General features: G+C 34.8%; 1 protein-coding gene across 1 annotated transcript in view; it reads left to right on the plus strand.

Annotated features, from left to right (window-relative positions):
• Positions 1 to 337: 337 nt before the first annotated feature.
• Positions 338 to 19,498, plus strand: part of SPATA6 (spermatogenesis associated 6) — a 38,817-nt gene continuing 19,656 nt past the window's right edge. Inside the window, exons 1-9 of the mRNA XM_032217820.1 lie at positions 338 to 613; positions 4,682 to 4,819; positions 6,251 to 6,298; position 7,453; positions 7,751 to 7,792; positions 8,792 to 8,916; positions 12,002 to 12,088; positions 14,362 to 14,637; positions 16,713 to 16,791. Of these exons, the coding sequence (XP_032073711.1) occupies positions 563 to 613; positions 4,682 to 4,819; positions 6,251 to 6,298; position 7,453; positions 7,751 to 7,792; positions 8,792 to 8,916; positions 12,002 to 12,088; positions 14,362 to 14,637; positions 16,713 to 16,791 (847 nt within the window). The 5' untranslated portion in view covers positions 338 to 562. The remainder of the gene's footprint in view (positions 614 to 4,681; positions 4,820 to 6,250; positions 6,299 to 7,452; positions 7,454 to 7,750; positions 7,793 to 8,791; positions 8,917 to 12,001; positions 12,089 to 14,361; positions 14,638 to 16,712; positions 16,792 to 19,498) is intronic.

Raw genomic sequence — 19,498 nt, forward strand, 5'->3', positions numbered from 1 at the left:
ATTTCTCTATTAATTAGCCAATTAGAAGGCTGATGACTAAACAAGCCAAACCATTTTTAAAAAGCCTACATATTTTAGGAGGCTGAATCACAGAAACAGTCATTTGGATATCTTTTTTTATATAATTCTGGACACTTTCAGAATTATACTTTCAAATACTCCATCCAGTGTATCAAAATGGGAAGAGGCTTCTTTTCCTTCCTCATCTGCCAAATTAAAAGCCATTCAAACCACAAAACGTCCTTATCCGGCCACTGGACCTAGGTAGGCGGCAATAACGCCTGCCATTGGAGCCGGAAGTGACGACACTTGGCCCTCTTCAGTTTTCTCGGCCCTCTAAACCTGCCCGTGGATACGTTAGCCACGCCTTCTCGCTCCTACTACAGTCAGGGGCCCTATTAGCGTTCCGGCGCTATGGCAACAGAGTCTGTCTGGAGCGTCCCGGGCCTAGCCAAGCAACGCGTCCTATGAAGGGCCGGAACAGGAGGGTCCCGCCCGTCCGCCCCTCATTCCCTCTTCAGCCTGCTCTTGTCATCTGGCAGCCGAGAGTCAAGGCGGCCCCATGGCGCCCTGCAAGGGTTTCGTTTGCGTTCTGGAGCTGCATATCCGCACGGTGAGGAAGCCTGGGGAGGAAGGGGGGGGGGGCCTGGACGGAAGCTCCTAAAGGCGCCTCGGAGGGCCTGCTCGCTTTTACCGGGGCGCTTGGTCTCTACGGGCGACGGGCCTGGTGGGCAGGGCTTAGTGAGGGGGGGGGGAGATTCGAAAAATGGGAGAACACGGCCTTTTCGACCGTCAATCTAATAAAGCTAACACGGCCTGACCGAAGCGATGTGGATGGGAAAGCCTGGAAGGATTGTCCTTCTTGTCGAGAAGAGACCGACTCGAGGCTTGGCTCCTCTTTCAAGAGCAGCGCTTTGATTTAAAGGCCGGTGGAGGAGGAGGCAGCAGCCTCCGGGAGTCTTTTCTTTCCGCCTTGTTTTTATTCCCTCTCTCCCCGGCATTTACTAAGCAGCCGATGATTCTTCCACAGAGAGAACGACGCTCTTTAACTTCATGATTCCCTTGGTTGCCGTAATAGAGTCTCTGCAAAATAAAAATAAAAATCAGGACCACCACTAAGCCTTCAGTGAACATCTGGATTTTTACAGCCAAGTTCTGGCGCTTTTGTTAGAATCTGTGTCCGTTAAAAAAATTGGCTCTCCCCCCCCCCCCATCCTTCTTTCCTCAGGGGTGAACTAACGGTTAGACTACATCCGGGGAACTCTCTTGTTTCTGGCCAGTTACAGTCTTAAAATACAAATATCAGTGGGTAAAATTGAGTGCTGTTCAGGTGTATTTTCATTTCTATATTTGAAAGCCTTTCAGCATTTATTTTATCTTTCATGGACTTCAAAACACACACACACACACACACACAAACACACACACACACACACACACACACACACACACACTGTTCACATGTGCATTTCATGTGAACAGTGTTTGTGTGTGGTTTGTGTGTGTGTGTTTTGCACTACCGGTAGAAATGCTCTACCGTTCAGTTTAGTAGGTTGTAATCTTCACTATATCAAATCAGATTCACATACTCATGCTGAGTGTATTACAGTATCACTTTCCAAAGCAGAAAGACTTGTTTCTAAATGTATCCAAACATTTAGAGGGGGGGGGGAAGTAAAGTCTGTTTCGAATAGCTGAGTTTCTGCTGATTGCATGGATTACTATTCATGTGGTTTTCTTGACATAATAAAGAAGTAGTGCCATTCTCTTTGACCAGGAATTTCCCCCCAATTTCTCAGTCTAGCCTATAGATTTTAGATTTCCTGTTTCGATTCAGATTGTAACCAAGCCTGCCTTGTTTAGTTTCCATGCACAGACATAGTCAAATGCTATTGATGAGATACCAGCACACATATAAAAGATGAAAAAATTTCATTCTGAAATAATGTTTTGTGAAATTATCTACACTTAATACTGCATAGAAAGACCAAGAGAGCCAGTTTAGTGTAGTGGTTAAGGCACCAAACTGGAAACTGGGAAGATTGTGAGTACTGGAGAGACTGAGTACTGCCTTGGACCTGTCGTTCTCAGTCCTAGGAAAAAGGTAGTAAGTAGTAAGCCACTTCTGAAATCTTGTCAAAAAAGTACAGGGACTAATTTAGGCAGTTGTCAGAAGTCAACCGTGACTCAAAGGCAAAGGAAAAAAAAGACCAAGCATGAAACATTCGAGTGTAAATTTGAAAGTCACTGAATTCTATAAGTGTATCTTATAGATTAGTTCTTGAGTATTATTGCAATTCAGATGTACAAAATAAAACACTTGAAAAAGCAGCATTTCCTCACCAAATCATTCCAGATTGAGTAAATATTTTCCCACAGTTTTTTTTAAAAAAATTCATTGCTTTATTTTAACTTTGATTTTTCATTTGATTGTTGTTCTTTTATGTCGCCCAGTAATGGCTTAGAAATCTTATTCTCCTAATGCAGTATTTCTTAACATTTTTCTTCCCAGGATCCTTTCCCTTTTAAAAATGCTGAGGACCCCAAAGGAGCTTTGTTTGTATATGGGTTATATTTATCAATATTTTCTGTATTAAAAATTAAAAATAGCTGTTACTACTGTTTTTCATGATTGTTTGAGGGGATTTTAATATTGTATTCTTTTTTTAACATAGGCTGATAACTAATTTTGATTTCCAATAAAAGAGAATTTGATAACTAGACAGATTATTTGGGTATTAAAGTTTCTTTACCATGTGGAATGGGAAAAAGGAATGATTACCTTTAAGATTAGTTGTTCTGTTTGCTTCACCTAACTAAAACAAATGAAACAGGATATTTGTACCAATACCCCCTGTGGGGAGGTAAATGAGTAATGAATGTCCTATCTCTATTTTGGAAGATTGTATATGAGGTCTACGTGACACAGGAAGGCCAGGTACTTTGGGATGATCGGTATGTTGGCTAAAAGTATAAAAGACTGTAAACTGCCTTTCGGGGTTCAGATTTTGCTTGATCAATCGCTACTGAACCTTTGCGCAAATAAACCTCTCCCTCTGACAAAGAGCTGGTCTTGTCTCATTTTCTGCTACACCAGGACCCCTGAAAGGGGTCCCTCAAGACCTCCTCAGACCACCCTTTGAGAATCACTGGCCTAATGGTTTATATTTGAATTATAAAATTAATGCATACTAACTTCAGTAACTAAAATCATTGCTGTTCAGAAGTTGGTACTATGCTTGGTTTCTCTCTTCTATAAAGTGGGGATACTTCCTTTTTTTGTTAAGTTTTATATATTGTATAAAAATGAGAACTATCCACCCCTCCAACAACTTAGCAAGGCTAAGCTGATACATAAAATATCTACAAATATTAGAGAAATTGGTTCTCAAATTGTGGTCTTTATCTTTCTAGTTTTTTATTTATCATATCTGCTTATCTCCATAATTGTCAAGACATAGAATGGTAAATCCACAACATGTGCCAGTAAATCAGAAATTGGAACATTCATGGTAAAACAAGGAGATGACATATTGAAATAGCTCAATTTCAAGCAGAGCAAGAAACAGTAAACATAAGTAATAATCTTTGGTTGATAATCCCTGTTTAATTCCCAAATACACTATCTTCAGCACTTCCTTAAGACTACCAAGAGAGGGTTAATATAGCTTCAAGTGAGAACCATTCCAAGCATAGAGGTGATTACAGAAAACAATGACTTATTTTGCAAAAGTGGGGAACCACCCATGATTTATCCCAGTATGAATGAGTAAGTAAGCCATAATATGGTTTGTTTGGTTTGACATAGTGGATTGGCTTATTCAAGAAATAAAGGAATGTTGCATAACTTCTTTCACACCAAATTTAATAGAGTACTAAGGACCAGGCTCCAAATGGGTGGATTTAGACATCCACAAGATCCACAGCTTTCATCAAAATGCTGAGAGCTGTGTTCTGCATTGTGATTACAAGCTTTTTTTCATTGAATACTTGGGTTCACCATGATGACATTCTGCTATCACAAAGCTAGTGTCACGGTGTAATACTTAAGTTGTCATTTAACCAATGAGAGTGGAAGTGGGACTGCGCTTTTTGGGAAGTGGTTTCAGGTTTTTAATAGACAGCTAGTAGCTTGTACAGATGTCCAGATACTGATTTCCCACATTTACTCTTGAAATTATTATTACAGATTGCTAATGTTACCTATATCAGCAAGCATTTATCCATCCACTCACCTTCGATTAAGATATATACATTCATTTCAAAGAAGTAATAAACCAAATTTTTTTTTAGCAAAAAGCAATAAATGAACACATCAGAAATAGCAGTGTTCTGCAAACAGTGGAAGAAAATTTCAGATTCCCCCAACTTTTGCCTTTGACTTTGAAATAGCTATTCTTGACCAAGGAATGTTCAAAGGAGGATGCATAGATTGCTTAAAACCATTTCATTGCAATTTATTTAAAAGTTCAGTTATTTTTTCTATAACTTGGATTATAATTACATGGGTTTATCACAGTGTTAGTTTATAGGTACCTGGAATATTTGCATTATCATTACTATTGTTTTTTCTAACCGTGCTCATCAATTTTACTGTGCATTTCATGGTGGACTATGGGGTTTAAGTGTTACATACTTAATATTCATTAGTCATAATTATTATGAATAATTGCTCTTTCAGGTAACATGCCCAGGTGTTGCACTGAAATCCAGAGAAGATGTCTATGTCAGTGCATGTATTTTTGGACAGCATAAAAAAACTTCATGTGTTCGTGCAATATTTCCCCTGATGTTTAATGAGAAATTAATGTTTGAAAAAGTAGGTACTTATAATATCATGGCTAACATTTAACATATAATTCATATCCAAGCATTTTGTTTGCTACATTCTTATACATATTTCTGTAATATTTCATTTTCAGCTCACTTTATTTTTGAATTAATGCTTATGTAAGTATTAATATTTATATATTATAGGTTTGCCTGTATTTTTTATTTTAAAGGTATAGATTTTTTTTTAAATAGCTGAGGATATTGTTTATGGAAGAATTGCAGTATGAATTATTCAGGAATATAGATATTGACTACATACATTCTATTTGTAAAAATAATAATTCATTTCTACAGTCACTTGGTTAATAGAACAGTTCAGTCCCTGAATGGCATAGTATGAACTATTGAAAAGAACTTTTTAAAAAAGAAAACTTTTGTCAATATACATATAGCAAAACTTTATAGATATGGCTTTATAGACACTCTGTGCATTATGCTTTATGTTTACTAAATAATATTTTTCTGGTAATCTTCATTTATTTATTGTTCCTTACATTGCAATGTATATTTTTGTATGAATAAAATTTTCCATCAACATGGAACCATCAACTATAGATGTGGCTATTGCATATAAATGGATAGCGTCAACATCAGAGGCCATAGGGAAACTATTGAACATGGGATTGTTTGTGTTTGGATTTAAATTGTGAATTTTAAAGTAAAAGTTCTTTAAAAATCTGTTCTGTGAAACTTACATTTTTTCCAATTTGTGTAATCCCTCCTATGTTAGTATATTAATAAATTCAGCAGGCTTCATTTTGTCATGGTAGCTGTAGTAAATAAAGCATTCCCTCACTTTGTCAGCACAGCACAGAATTGCAAATCTTGACATAACTGCATCATGATCTTAACAGACCTTTCAGCCTTGCTTTTTGGGTTCATACTGGGTTCATAATTAAGGTCAAACCTTAATTATGGTATCTTAAACTTATTCTCACTGAACAAGTCCCACTCAGTTTATTGGAACTAATTCTGAGTTGGTTATACTGGCCTAGAAATTCATGTTCTTAAACTTAGCAGGACTTACTTCTAAGTAGATATATATTGAATGAAATTTAACTCTCTGACAGTATAAATATAAGTGATGTCCCATCATTTACTAGAATGAAAGAAAATAACTGCTCACTTTCTAACAAGGTGGTTATGTTTTTCCAGGTTGAAATTAAGAGACTCTATTATTTATGTCAATTTTTAATTTAAGAGTCAAAGACAATACCAATACAGTTCAGAAGTCAACAGAAAAAAATAGCTGCTGCTTAGAAAAAAGATTCTGTTGCAGTGACAAGTTGTTGATGTTGACTGTTTATTCTCTTAAAGAACTTACTACTCTAATTATTATAGTGATCATATTTATTAAATATCCTCAGGATTGTTTAGCAGAATTGTTCCATTTCATTTTCTAAAACTTTCATTTTAGGTATATACTGATGTAGTTGACCCAGGAGAACTTGTTGAACTTTTGAAAGTAGGTTTTTGGATTTTGGTTTTTTGATTACTTTTTATTTCATGTACAAATTATTTTACAGTATACAACATCAAAAATCAATTGGAGATTTCAGAAGATGTTGAGTCATAGTCCATAAATGCACCAGAAATTTCTCTGAAATAATGGAAATTCAAATTAAATTATTAAAAATAAGAAAAATGATTTCATTGGAATATCTCAATGTTTTTAGATGATTATATATACCGCTAGATCTATTTTGTATATTTTCTAAGAACATCTGCTACTTTTAAATAATTGAAGCTTTCATGATTTTAAAGGTTTGTCAGAGGCCCCCTTCAATTTCTTCAGTATTCTTAAATAACAAAAGGATAATTAGAAAGAGAATGATAGGATTTAAGACAATTATAGCATATTCAGTTTCATTATTTTTTTTATTTGTTAAGGTCCTCATCAGTTTGTTTTTTAGCAAAGGGCATAAAAAATAGGTCTGAGTCTAGTTAGTATTAAATTAGAAGACTTTCTGCAGATACTATGTAGTTTGCTTTGAGTATCATTAGGACTGAAATATTGGGTACAGGTGTACTAATTAAATACTTAGCTCTTCATCCTACTCCCTCAGAAGTAAGTTTCACTAAGTTTTCAAACTGATACACAAAATCATAGTCGAAGTAAAATTATTAGACCTGATTTGAGCTGGAAAAAACTTGAAAGCAATAACATTTACCTACCACCTGAAATATGCTACATTTATGTATTAAAAACAGCTAAACTGAGAAATTAGCTCCATGTTCTTACTGAATAGTGATGAGAAAAACTATATTATTATTTAGAATGTGGTATACATCTATATACTGAGCAAACTGCTTGAGCTCCACTCAGTGCAGAACATTCTCCAACTCCAGTCATGATTCTCCATGGTCTCATATTTTAGTCCTGGCAAGACGGGGTATTTTGAGCTAAAGAAAGACAGGGCTTTGGTCCACAGATCAAATATCAGTTGTGTTTCCAATTTCTAACATAGACTGAGATCTGCAGCTTTCAGTGTGATTTCCTAGCTTATTGGAAAATTCTTTGGGTCTTTATCTCTGTTTAATGTAGGGTAGGAAATATCTCAATCAGGAAAAGAGCACTACTCCTTGAAAAAAAACCTATGTAAAGGATTTTACTTCAAGAGTAACAATAAATTGGCATTTAAATCATCTGATTCATGATAAGCTCATTTTTGGTCAGTAAATCCAATTTACGGGAATCCTGATGGTTAGAAGTTAAACTCTGCCATCTGTCTCTGTCTGTCTCTCTCTCTCTCTATCTGTCTGTTTCTCTCTCCCAGAAACCAGTAAATGCCCATGATAATAACAAATGCAATAAATTTATTTATTTATTTAGGTACAAAGTTAGAGATAAACTGATTTGTTTTTTTTAATTTTGTTATCAAAATGACTTCTGATTATAATTTTCCCCTTTTTCTAGCTGATACATCAGTGGTTCAGTTAATACAAACTGTTCCTCCAGGTATAGTATCAATATTTTCATAAAACAACATAGTTCTATGGTAAATTTCTGTATATAATAATTTATTCCATGCAATATAGTTGTTCAGAAAATGTTTTAGGGAACAACTTTTGCCCATCAATAGATACTAGCTGTGTACAGTTTTTACCCAGCTTCTCTAAAATTGTATTTATTCTTCGGTGCATAATCTCTGTACATAGATTTTATCTTGTGATCAGTATCCTACAGTTTTTCAAATATGTATGCAAATTTTATTCTATATGTAAAACAACTTATTTGAATGTAGCGCCCAAGAAGAAGTGCTGATCAAAGTGTAGAGAACAGTAGTTATAACCAATTCTTCTTTATGCAGTATTAAGGTAATTGGTTCTGCAGTTATTCACTTTTGACTTCCAAATGAATTAAATAGAATAGAAATATGAAAACCCCTTTACAGTCTTCCTTGATTTCTTGTGCATTAATTTGGATCCATAATTTTAAGTAAGTTTTCCGAATCACTGCACAAATATACATACAAAATTGTTGAATTTTACAATTTTGGTTGATAATGTTAGCTCGTCTCAATAATTTTGTTTTCTTTATTGCATTTCAAAAAGCCATGATTTTTAAGAATCCTCATTTTCATTAATTTCTACATTATATTGTTGGTGAATTCCAAAATCAAAATAATATGTTTAATATTTTACTTCCACCAAAGAATGCCATATTTATTGTTGATTTTGGATATCATCATAAAAAAATCCTAAGATAGTTTTTTTTAATTCCATTTTGAATTAGTACTATCATAAGCTTTTGTAATCTAGTGAGATATTGCTCTGTGGCATTAGCAGGCAAAGATGAGATTTCATATTTCATATGTTCTGTTGGGATCAAGGGAATCTAAACATTCTTAGCTTTGTTGTATCACTTCCTTTTTTTGTATGCTTCAATGCCTGCATCTCTCTTATGTGTAAACATGTAGTTACTGTTTTTCAATTAAAACATATAATTCACTTTTAGTGGGTGAAATTTTGTCCAGATATGAAGACAATACAAGAGATTTCCTTTTTCCTGCTCCTAAGTTTACCCATCAACCACGAAATTCAGTTCGTGAGGTTTTAATGAAAAAGGCCTATGAATTTACAGTAAGTGCACTTTAATATAATACATCACAAGAAACATACAAATGTTGATCTATATTTGGGGTTTATTTGACATATTTCTTTTTTTAAAAAAATACATTATTTATTTATTTATTTCCAAGACAAACATATATTGTTAAAAGTATATCAGCTGGTTACAAAAAGCTTTTGTGCATCTCTTCCACCGTCATCAAATATAATTCATTAACTCAAATATTTACTATATTAACATCATCATACCTCCACTTTTATTTGACTACAGTTATTTAAACATCCTTCATCCTTAAATATACCAAGATTCAATCCATAACCACATGCTGGCATTTCATTCACTTATTTATAAAATCCTCCATTAACATTAAATCCTCATATCCTGTTTCAGCTAAACATCCATAATATTTAATACCAAAGTTTTCTAATCCTCCATATATATAATTTATTATCATTATCCTTTCTTTACTTAACTATATCCTATATCATAGCATTTCCCCCCTATTAGTTAAAATTTAACTGTATATATTTTTATATTTATTATTGTTATTAATAATCTTTATAGATAGTCCAATAATATTTCTAACCTTCCCTTCTCATATCCAATTATTACTTATCATAACAACTCAACATTGTATACATTACTATCACTATCAATTTTTATTTATACCTATTACCAATGGATTTAACTAAGTTCAGCTAATTTTGAATTATACTCTTCCATCTATCAACCTGTATCTCTCCAATAACAGAACAGTCTTATATCTGCTGCCATGTGTGGGTCCAATTCTCCAAACATCTTTTTAAACGAATCCATGCGAAGAAATCTTTACACCTTCTTGTTTATGGTATCTCTCATATAATTTTGGCGCCCTCTTTTTGCTTCCTTTATCAGCTTGTCTTTGATTCTCAGCAGTGGTATCAAATGTTTTGCAAATAGTATTTCAAAGTCCATAAATTCTTTGATATTTTTTCCTCCTCCTATGCCCTGTCTTTCGAAGTAAATTTTCTCTCCATTTAGCTCCTTTTCAAATATTCCATTCTTTCCTCCCTCAGAAATAAACCAATTGTCACGAATATCAACAAGCTCAAATTCTTTATTCCTTTTTCCATTTTATTTTATATTTGATAGGCATCCTCAGTTTTTTCCTCATAATTTTCCTCAAAATTTGTTGCCAAAAACACCAAATAATCCAATTTTCTCTGAATTCTGTCCTCTGTATCAGACAGTCTCTGCAAAGCTGAAAGCTTGAAACGACGCCATGTTTATATGCAGTTGTATTTTTTCTTAAGAGCTCTGAAGCATTCGCAAGTGAAAGCAGGGAACGGCTGTACAATCTTATCAGATCTTGAGCCACAACAGCCAAGCAATAAAAGTGTTAAGATGTAAACAGTCCAATTATTTATAGCCAGATTACAGAGAATCAGAAGAAATGCTGGAGCAATTTATCCATTTATCCATTTGAAAAGGATTGCTTAGCATCCATGTGAATAACATTTAAAAAGTAGGATAACCACTGTCCAAAACCATTAAAAATCAAAATCGCCGCTAGGTTCTTCTATTCTTTAATTTAAATTAGTTTTAAAGTTTTTTAGGCAGTCCGTTTTTTCTTTAAACAATAAAAGGTTCTTACCAGCTGGAAACACTTCTTTTTCAAATTGCCTGACTTTGGCAGCCTTGAAAGACTGGAATTTTTATTGCCAGACGAAGACTTTAAACCTGCTTTTCCTGGAGATTGTGCAATATCCCCAAGATCAGCAAGATATAACCTTCCTGTTCACCATCTCTTCGGCATGATTTAGGTCTGTTAGAACCCCCCAGCAATAAAAATATCGAGTGCGATCTCAGAGCTTTGAGCTTGCACGTCGTCTTGTCACGGCATCCGGGCTCCGCCCCCCCGACATATTTCTTAATGATTAACAATTTAGTACCATTTGTATTTTTTATTATTTATTATGAAATTTATCCGTAGGTAGTCATGGTCATTCAAAGATAGTGCTTGGATGGGAATGTATCGGGATCCCAGAGCTGCAGCTAAGAGAAGAAAAAAATCTTGAAAATTGCAAATGGCAAACTATTATGGCCCAGTAGGCAAAATATTATTTATTTCTTGTTCTCTGTTGGAAAACTAGTCTCCCCCACCCTTAAATAAACTTCCTTCTTCTTGCTCACATTAAATTAATATTGCTAAATCAGTGAGTTGAGATGTACTTTTATATTTGTATTTCTCGTTTGTTTTTACTATCACATACTGTAAAGAGCAAAGTGAAGTATCATAGCTTACAATCAGATATGTGTTTTGCATTGAAAAAACTCAAATTCAAAACCTACTATCTTTGATCCAAAGGATCATTAACAAGATAAAATAGTTCTCTGACACTGTTCAGAGTAATAGTAGTGGGCTTGGTGAATAAGCCATATGATTAGATATAAATCAGGAAGGCAAGACTTTCCCTCCTATTTACTTATTTCCATAATATTCATGAATCAGAAATTTAATGATTTGTAACTACATTGACTCTACCTTTTATGAATTCTAACTTTCCCTTCCTTCTTTACATAAGCTTTGGTTAAAGACACTATGCCCATGTTCAAGAAGGGAAGTGCAGCACACTTTACTGCCATTTTATTTAGGTTGTTTGTTTTACAAATGTGAGAACGTAAACAATTTCTTTTGTTGCCATTAATATGCTTAATACAAATATAGAAGAAATGGTAAATTATTAGACAGAAAGGATATCCCATTTAGAAGGGATGTGACTGATGGTTGAACAGAATTAGTATTATATAATATGCCATAAAAATTCCTGAGAAATGCTTTTGACAAAGCAACAAGTGGAAATAAACATCAGACTTTAATAGTTGCAGAAAAGCAATATAATTGCTAGTAATTGAATTGTCAGAAATGCAAATGTTATCTTCTTGACATTTACTATTGCTGTTCTGTCTCTTCTAATTATTTTTATTAAAGGCTGAAATTAACAAAGGAAATTATTCAAATTAGGGATAGTTCATTACAATGTATAACATTTACTTCTTTGTTATCATGTATCTATTCAGTTGGAGCTTTATGTTCAATTATTTTTTCTCTCTTAGGGAATTGCACCAAAATTGAAGTTTCACACAACTTGTGTTATTTCAGAAAGTCTGTTAAGTTCAGCAAAAGTTCAGAAGCAGAAACAGGTTAGTATAACTTAAATGGCAAATAGTTCCCATAATATTTTGTTACATTTATTCTTAGGTGATTTGTTGAAATAATTCTTATGAAACTTCATGTAAATTTCATTGTTAAATAAAAGATTTCTTCAATTATAATGTTTGCTTGAAAGCGAAAGACTGCTGAATAAACATATGCTTTTTAAAACAGTTAAAATATCTAAAAGTATTCGACAATCATGTATGTAACTGATGTTCGCAAGACAAGTTTTATTATTCCTGTGATAAATGTTTCTTTCACTCTAGTATTTGGAATAATCATTAAGTAGAATGTTGGTAGAAAAACCTTTGCTTTTTACTATTCATTTTTCTTTTTTATCAATAAATTTTAATTTTATTCAAAAAATTAAAACACAAAATCCAAGGGGAAAAATTAACAAAGATAAAACAAAACTAGAAAAAAACATTAAAAAAGAAAAAAAGTTGTGAATTAAAAGCATAAAAAACAAAAACATATATTATCCTCCATAGTTGAACACTGGCAAATATATTGCAAAAATAATAGCTTTCCCCTTCAAAACAAGTCTAAGATTTATAAATTTCTGCATCTATTTGCAATCCAATTTGACCTGTATTACATTACATTATGTTACATTACATTACTTACTTGCATGCATGCATATATGTATGTATATGCATATATGTGAAGAAGAAATAGTTAGCAGGTTAATAACAGCAAAACTAAACTTCGAAGCCCTCTGTTAACCATCTGCTATTATAATTAACTGAAAGTCTACAAGTTTTTCTTATGCATCTAGAGCTGTGGTGGCACAATGTTTTGAATGCACTATTGCAGATTCACTCTCTTAATGACCCTGACTGGGTCAAGGTTGGCTCAGCCTTTCATCCCTCCGAGTGATAAAATGAGGACCCCGATTGTTGGCAGCAATCTCATCCTGGGTTTGGTTTAAAGCTGTTGTAGACCCATCATTTTTTAAATTTATATTTAAGAAAAAACCTGTGAGTTGGAGAGCATTATTTTTGCAAATGCTTCCCAGAAAACTTTATCTCCATTTAAAGACATTATGAAAAACATTTTCCTTCCAAGGACAAGATAAGCACATAAATCATAAACCAGCATCCACAAAGAAAAGTTGAGATGAATTTTTTTTTCCAAAATAAAAAGTGATTACAAGAAAAGGAATTTTCTCATTAAAAGTTAAACAAATAAAGATAAGAGCTGTTCTTTTTAAAGCGCTTAAAAGACAAAAATTGCAATATAATCCTGTATAAATGTATGTCCAATCAGATGGCTTTCACTGCCAGAGAATGTATTTTCACCTCTGACTTCATTACAGCGAACGTGAAAGTGGTTTAGAATTCAGTGCTAAAGAAATTCAGTGCTAAAGAATAAAAGTACAGGAAAAAAGTAAAGTTCAGCAAGGAGTTGTAGGATAGATGTACAGTCAACTAGTACATCTATCCTACAACAGGTTATCATATTAACCAATAACTAGTTGTTTAGAATGTAGATTGAAGAACGAAGGACTTTAAAAAGTGGAATTAAAATCCAGGCATCCTTTAAAAAAAAAAAAAGAATATCTGAAAGGAAAAGATGGTAAGAGACATGACCTTCTGATCGTTCCTTACCAAGAATTGTGATCTTATAGATCCCTCTTCTCTGTAGGTACAAAATTGCTCTAAGGTCATCTTGGGTCCTTCCTAGTCTCCCCTTCAAAAACAGGGAGCAAGACACCACCAGTTTTGGCCATGAAATCAGCTGTTTGTCAGAAAAGAATTGCCTGCCACTCTTCTTGGATGCCACTTTTCAACTAGTTGAGGTAGATTTGCTGTTCTTTCAGATCATGGAAAATGGGTTTTACAACGTAAGGATCAATTCAGATGTAGGATTTCTTAGACAATAAGTGTCAAACAGCAGAAAAACATGGTGGGTTAAAGAAAGAAAAATTGGCTCTCTTTCATTTAGAAGCTAAGATAATAACTTATTAAACTGATTAAAGTTTGCGAAACAGTTGGAAACTGTCTAGTAATAGTAGTAAAAAAGAGTTATCCTAATAAAATTATTGCCTCTTGGGTTTTTTTCCCCTTGTCTTCCCTTTTTTTAATTGTTTGAGAAGGATTGTTTGAGGTCTAAATGTAAGGAAAATATATGAACTGAGAATTATTCATTATCTTGCTAATCATTAATTAGCAAGATAATTATTGATTATGATATGTTCAATGGTGAGACCAAATACTTTGAAGCTTTTTAGTTTTAATAATTTCTTCCTTTAATTCAGGATAATTTAGATGGGCTGTTTCATTCATCTACAGAAGGAATCCGACAGATCAAATCTTCAAAGAAGAACACAGCTTCATCTGAGAGAAACAGGCCCTGTTTAGCAACCAAAAGTTATGAGCAACCCACAATAGCATCTCTTTCTCGATCTCCTTCTCCTTATACAAAAAGACGTATGTGTGAGCTTCTGCAAATCAGTCAACGCCTGGCTCACTTGGACCTAGGGCCTTTTGATTTTAGGAAAGAAACAGATAGACCTCCATTTGTAATTCGTCATGTATGTATCCTCTAATGGTAACAGTTTAAGCATAGATCAAATCTTGCCCTTGCCCATTTTAGAAAGCTTTTAATTAATTTTACTCTTTTGTGACTAGTTCTTTCCTAGTCTAAAGGAAAGATTAAGTAACGTTAAAAGTTCTTTACCTGACCTCAAAAAAATTAAGCAGGATCAGATCTAATTAGTACATGAGTGGGAGCTCATCAGAAATTCTAGGGGTTTAGGCTAGAGTGAGATATTAGAAAAACATCTTGAACAAAAGCAGTGGCAAGCCATTTCTTTATTGTTGTCAATAAAATTGATTTGAGGATGAGATTCCTAGAGTTCTGGTGGAGTAAGAAAGACAAATAAGTGTGTTGGGACTAAGTAAAAGTTTAAATCCAAACCTATGCCATTATAGTAAGTTTGAATCTATCAGTTCTCTGTTGGAAATATAGGCTGAAGAATTGGCTGCTGGATCATTGTAGCATCTAGCATGTTAAAAACATCTTGAAAAATGTAGAATGGTGCCCCTCCCCAAGAATTTATTGCTCAACCTAGCTATTCTGTTTCCAATCTTTCTTTTTTAGGGAAGGTTGTTGAGTAGGGATTGAGATATAGCTTCAGAAAATCTTGAATTAAATAAATTACTTGGAACCTTATCCATTAGGATTCTGGATTAAATATGAAAAAAAAATTGCATCAGCCACCATATTAGGTGATCTTTGTCAGAAGTGGGAAGGTACATATCCTACTAAACCTTTCAGCAACTTTCAGTAACATTGTCCATGGTATCCTTATGCATAGGTTATAGTAGATGGGAGTGGGGCACTATGTTGCAGTGGTTTCTTTTGTGGCAATGGGGAGGTAGAAGTTGAGACCCAAAGTTATTTTGTTTGGTACTGTCTGAGGAGTCAAACCTCCTCACTTACAGTCTTTTTTCTAAAGAATAGCTTACTTCTGAAGATTAGACTGGTCACAGCCTGAGTTTAGGGAAAACTAAAAACATGGCTTTTTAAGAGAGCCTGGAAGAGGAACTCATATAAATTAGGAACACCACTTTTGGTCATGCCTGAATGTTTATTCTCCTTTTGTGGCCATAATTTTCTTAGTAATTTTCTTTGATGGTGTTAGACAACTTTTTGTCTAACGATTTTATTTTAATGTTTTTATTGAAAGTAAGAAATATTTGCCAGTCAAGGTTTTTCTGGATTGGAATAGCATATAAGTTCCAATAAATGAGTCCACTACTCTAACTATTGTATCCTGCAATACTTGAAGCTTTCCAGTGGCTTTCAAGAGCAGTCACATGTAGAACAAATTGTAATAGTTTAGCTGCAATGTGACACAATCGTGAGTACAAGGGGGATGGGGGAAGCAAGCAATTTCTGTAGGCAGTCTCTCTTTTGTTTGATATTCCCCACCACCATATTTACAGAGTACTGTAAATAAGTGCCATAATGCACTCATGGCTCCCAGCCTTAGGTTGCAGCATGATTGCATTGGTTTTGATGTGTATAAGACAGTAAGCAGACTCTTGAGCATTACAGAGTATGGGCAAATGTGTGGTTTCATAAAGATATAAAACTGATAGCCTTGTCTCTTTCCAGCTGGAAAGCACCATTGCAGTCATGTGATTTTCACATCTATTTATCAAATTTATATGCTGCCTATGTCACTATCTAAATGACTGGGCAGCCTACAGATAAAATCCATAAAACTATATAAAAAGACAGTTAAAAACCAAAGTTAATAAGGCCGAGTGAGTGCCTTCAAGCTACCAACTACCCCAAGATTCCATACCACTCTTGGTTCCCTTTATCAGTTGGCACATCCAGGTCTTGATGCTTTTCTGGAAGGCCAGAAGAGCATTCACTCTGAGGGCAAGATGTTCCATAGGGCGGAGACAATAGCAGAGAAGAGTCTCCTCCTAGTCCATGCCAATAGAAATTCTTTAACTGACTCGGCTGTTAACATACCCTCCCTTCCTGACACTTAGTGACAGCTTTGCTTATTGGTGCAATTACCGGATCCAAATATGATCATTAAAAGAGAACTACCTATATTAAGTAGTTTTAATAATTATTTAATTTTAGGTTGAGGAGTTGACTCCCTCACCTGATGTTCATACTTGGTGTCGTTCTAAGGACAATAACAAAGAAGGAGCACCCTATGGCAAGTATTTTGTTAGCATTTAAAACCTATTTTAGTGGCCTTAATTATTTTTTTGCTTTGTCTCCTTCATTGACATTTCTGGTTCAGGAGCAAAGTATTTGATTTCTTACATTTTCACTGACATTACATGTTTTACAAAATACTGCAATTTAAGTGTTTTATAAAACTACTAATGCAATTCCCTTTAATTGGCAGCAATTTCTTAGTAAAAATTTTAAAAGTCACTACATTCAGTTTCTTACCGTGGGAATTTTGTGACTTGTGTCACCCAGTTGATATAAAAACATAGCTCTGTAGTCTTACAAAATAAACTTATACTACTTTTAGGAAGTTCGATCAGTATATTACCTCTTGTTTCCCATTCATATCTCATGGATTATGTGTTTCTATTGCTTCCAGTAATTCCTGTTATCTGTTCAGGGAAAGCTATATTTTTGCATAGAGTTTTCTTATAGCATTTGCCTCTTCACTTGCCTACTTTGCAGTTAAACTATTGTGTGTCCTAGAAGTATTTTTGTTTGTTTGTTTCTGTTGCTATTAGGATGCATAGTTTTTAGCAATCAATATATGATTCTGGTTGTAAAACCTTCAGGAGTCTGAGAAGGGAGAATGATTTCATTATAGTTAGTCCTCAGGATAAAAAATAATTTCTAAAAATGGACTGTTCTGTTTGACAGTCAAGCCTTTTTACATTATCCACATCCTGTATAATGTTTTAGACTCTGATGTATACTAAGCCATTTCCATTTTAGCTGCACAGATAACCCAAAATCTCTCCCCCCCACACACACCATTATTTTTGGAGATGTGGAAGCTGTTTGACATTTCTTTCCATGTTGCAGTGGTATGGGAGAGAGGAAGAGTTTAGCGTTTTATTGGTTTTGTATGCCGCCCGCTCCCGAAGGACTCCGGGTGGCTTACAATAAAACAGGGAGAGGGGATAAATAAGACAGTACAAGACAATACAACAATTTAAAAATACAGCAACATTTACAATTGAAGTGGGTCCGGATACTTCAACAGTCCCCAGCCTGCTGGAACAGCCAGGACTTAGTAGCTTTACGGAAGGCCGGGAGGGTGGTAAGGGTCCGGATCTCCACAGGGAGCTTGTTCCAGAGGGCCGGAGCAGCAACAGAGAAGGCCCTCCCCCGGGGGGTTGCCAGCCGACATTTGCTGGCAGATGGAATCCGGAGAAGGCCAAGCCTGTGCAATTGAAGACATGTCCCAGTTCTTTGCATAATCACAAAAGAGATAGAATGTAAATCACAGCTTTTCAGTGATATCTAATATGGAAAAAAGCATGAATATGAAAAAGCACTAAATTTCTTTAAATAATTTGATTTTGTTCATATATGTTATAGTATAAAATTGATAAAGTAAGATAGAAATAGTTGCTTTGCCAATTGTGCCGTGTTCAATAACGTTAAAAGATTATCACAAACCAATACACTTAAATAAAAGCTTTGTGGTTATATTTTAAAAAAAACTTATTGGCTACATTCTACTTCTATAGGATCTGGTATTTTGCTCAAGAGTTGGATGGGTGGATGGATGGATAGATACAAACATAATCAAGCTACTTCTGATTATTAGAATTAGATCTGAATTGCTTTCATGCTGATATGTCTTGTGGGACTACCCACTTCTGAGGAACTTATTGTAAATGATATAATTCAAGGGTAACAGTTCCTGAATGGGCTGCAACTAGACACTGTTTTGGAAATCAGGAGGTGAGATAAGGGCAGGACTTGGATGCCTCAAGAGACCTTGCATGCAGAAAAGTGATAATAAAAATATTAGCAAGGAAGAAGATCTTTAGCTAAAAAAAATGGAAAAGAAAGTGGATGACTTATCAATCTTTCTTCCAGTTGAGGAATAGAGCTGCTGACCACTATATAGAAAAGCATTATTCAAAAAGAAAAAAATCCAATCTTGTAGATAAGCTTTCTAAAGCAACAAAATTAAGAATCATAATATTGAAAGGTAAAACTGAATATCAAAATGCACATTCATACATCATATAACAGAATACATGCTAGGATCTTACTTGTAGTTGATCTCAGCTGTGTTCAGCTGTGTCCTGAATGGAATGCTAGGTGGAATAAAATTGTATCTAACTATCTCAAAGTTCCTGGTTTTCAGTAGTAGAATAATTTACACTTGTGACTATTTATTAAGGGTATGGCATACAATGTCAAGAGAATCTACAAATGCTAACTCTACAGACCTCTCAGCCTAAATTGCCAGTTCATTCTGTTCAGTACTTATGTGCTTATCCTTAGTACACCCCAGGGAGTGAACTACATTATACTGGCTGACTAGTGGTGCTCAGGTTGCTGGCTCTTCTGAGCTACTTTGCCGGGCTCACTTCACCTCGCCTTGTGTTGCGTTGGCTCATGTCTGGCCAGGTGAAGCGCCGGCTCTCCGCACTCACGAACACAGCTAGGTTTTTCATCTACTTGCAATATTGCATGCTTCCGAAGTGCTGGGTGGGCATGAACCAGGGAATGAGCAGTGGGAACTCACCTTGTCTCATGGAGCTGAGCTCGAACCGCTGGAGTGCAGACCATTTCTGGCTGGCAGTTCCCATGTCATTAAGCCACTGTGCCACTGCATTCCCACAATTTTGATTATTCAAATTGAGAATGCTGCCTTATTTGAGTCCTGATAATTGCAGAGCTGTATTGTTCCTGATCCTGCCTGGCAG

The sequence above is a fragment of the Thamnophis elegans genome, chromosome 5 (genome assembly GCF_009769535.1).
Source record: "Thamnophis elegans isolate rThaEle1 chromosome 5, rThaEle1.pri, whole genome shotgun sequence".
NCBI lineage: Eukaryota > Metazoa > Chordata > Lepidosauria > Squamata > Colubridae > Thamnophis > Thamnophis elegans.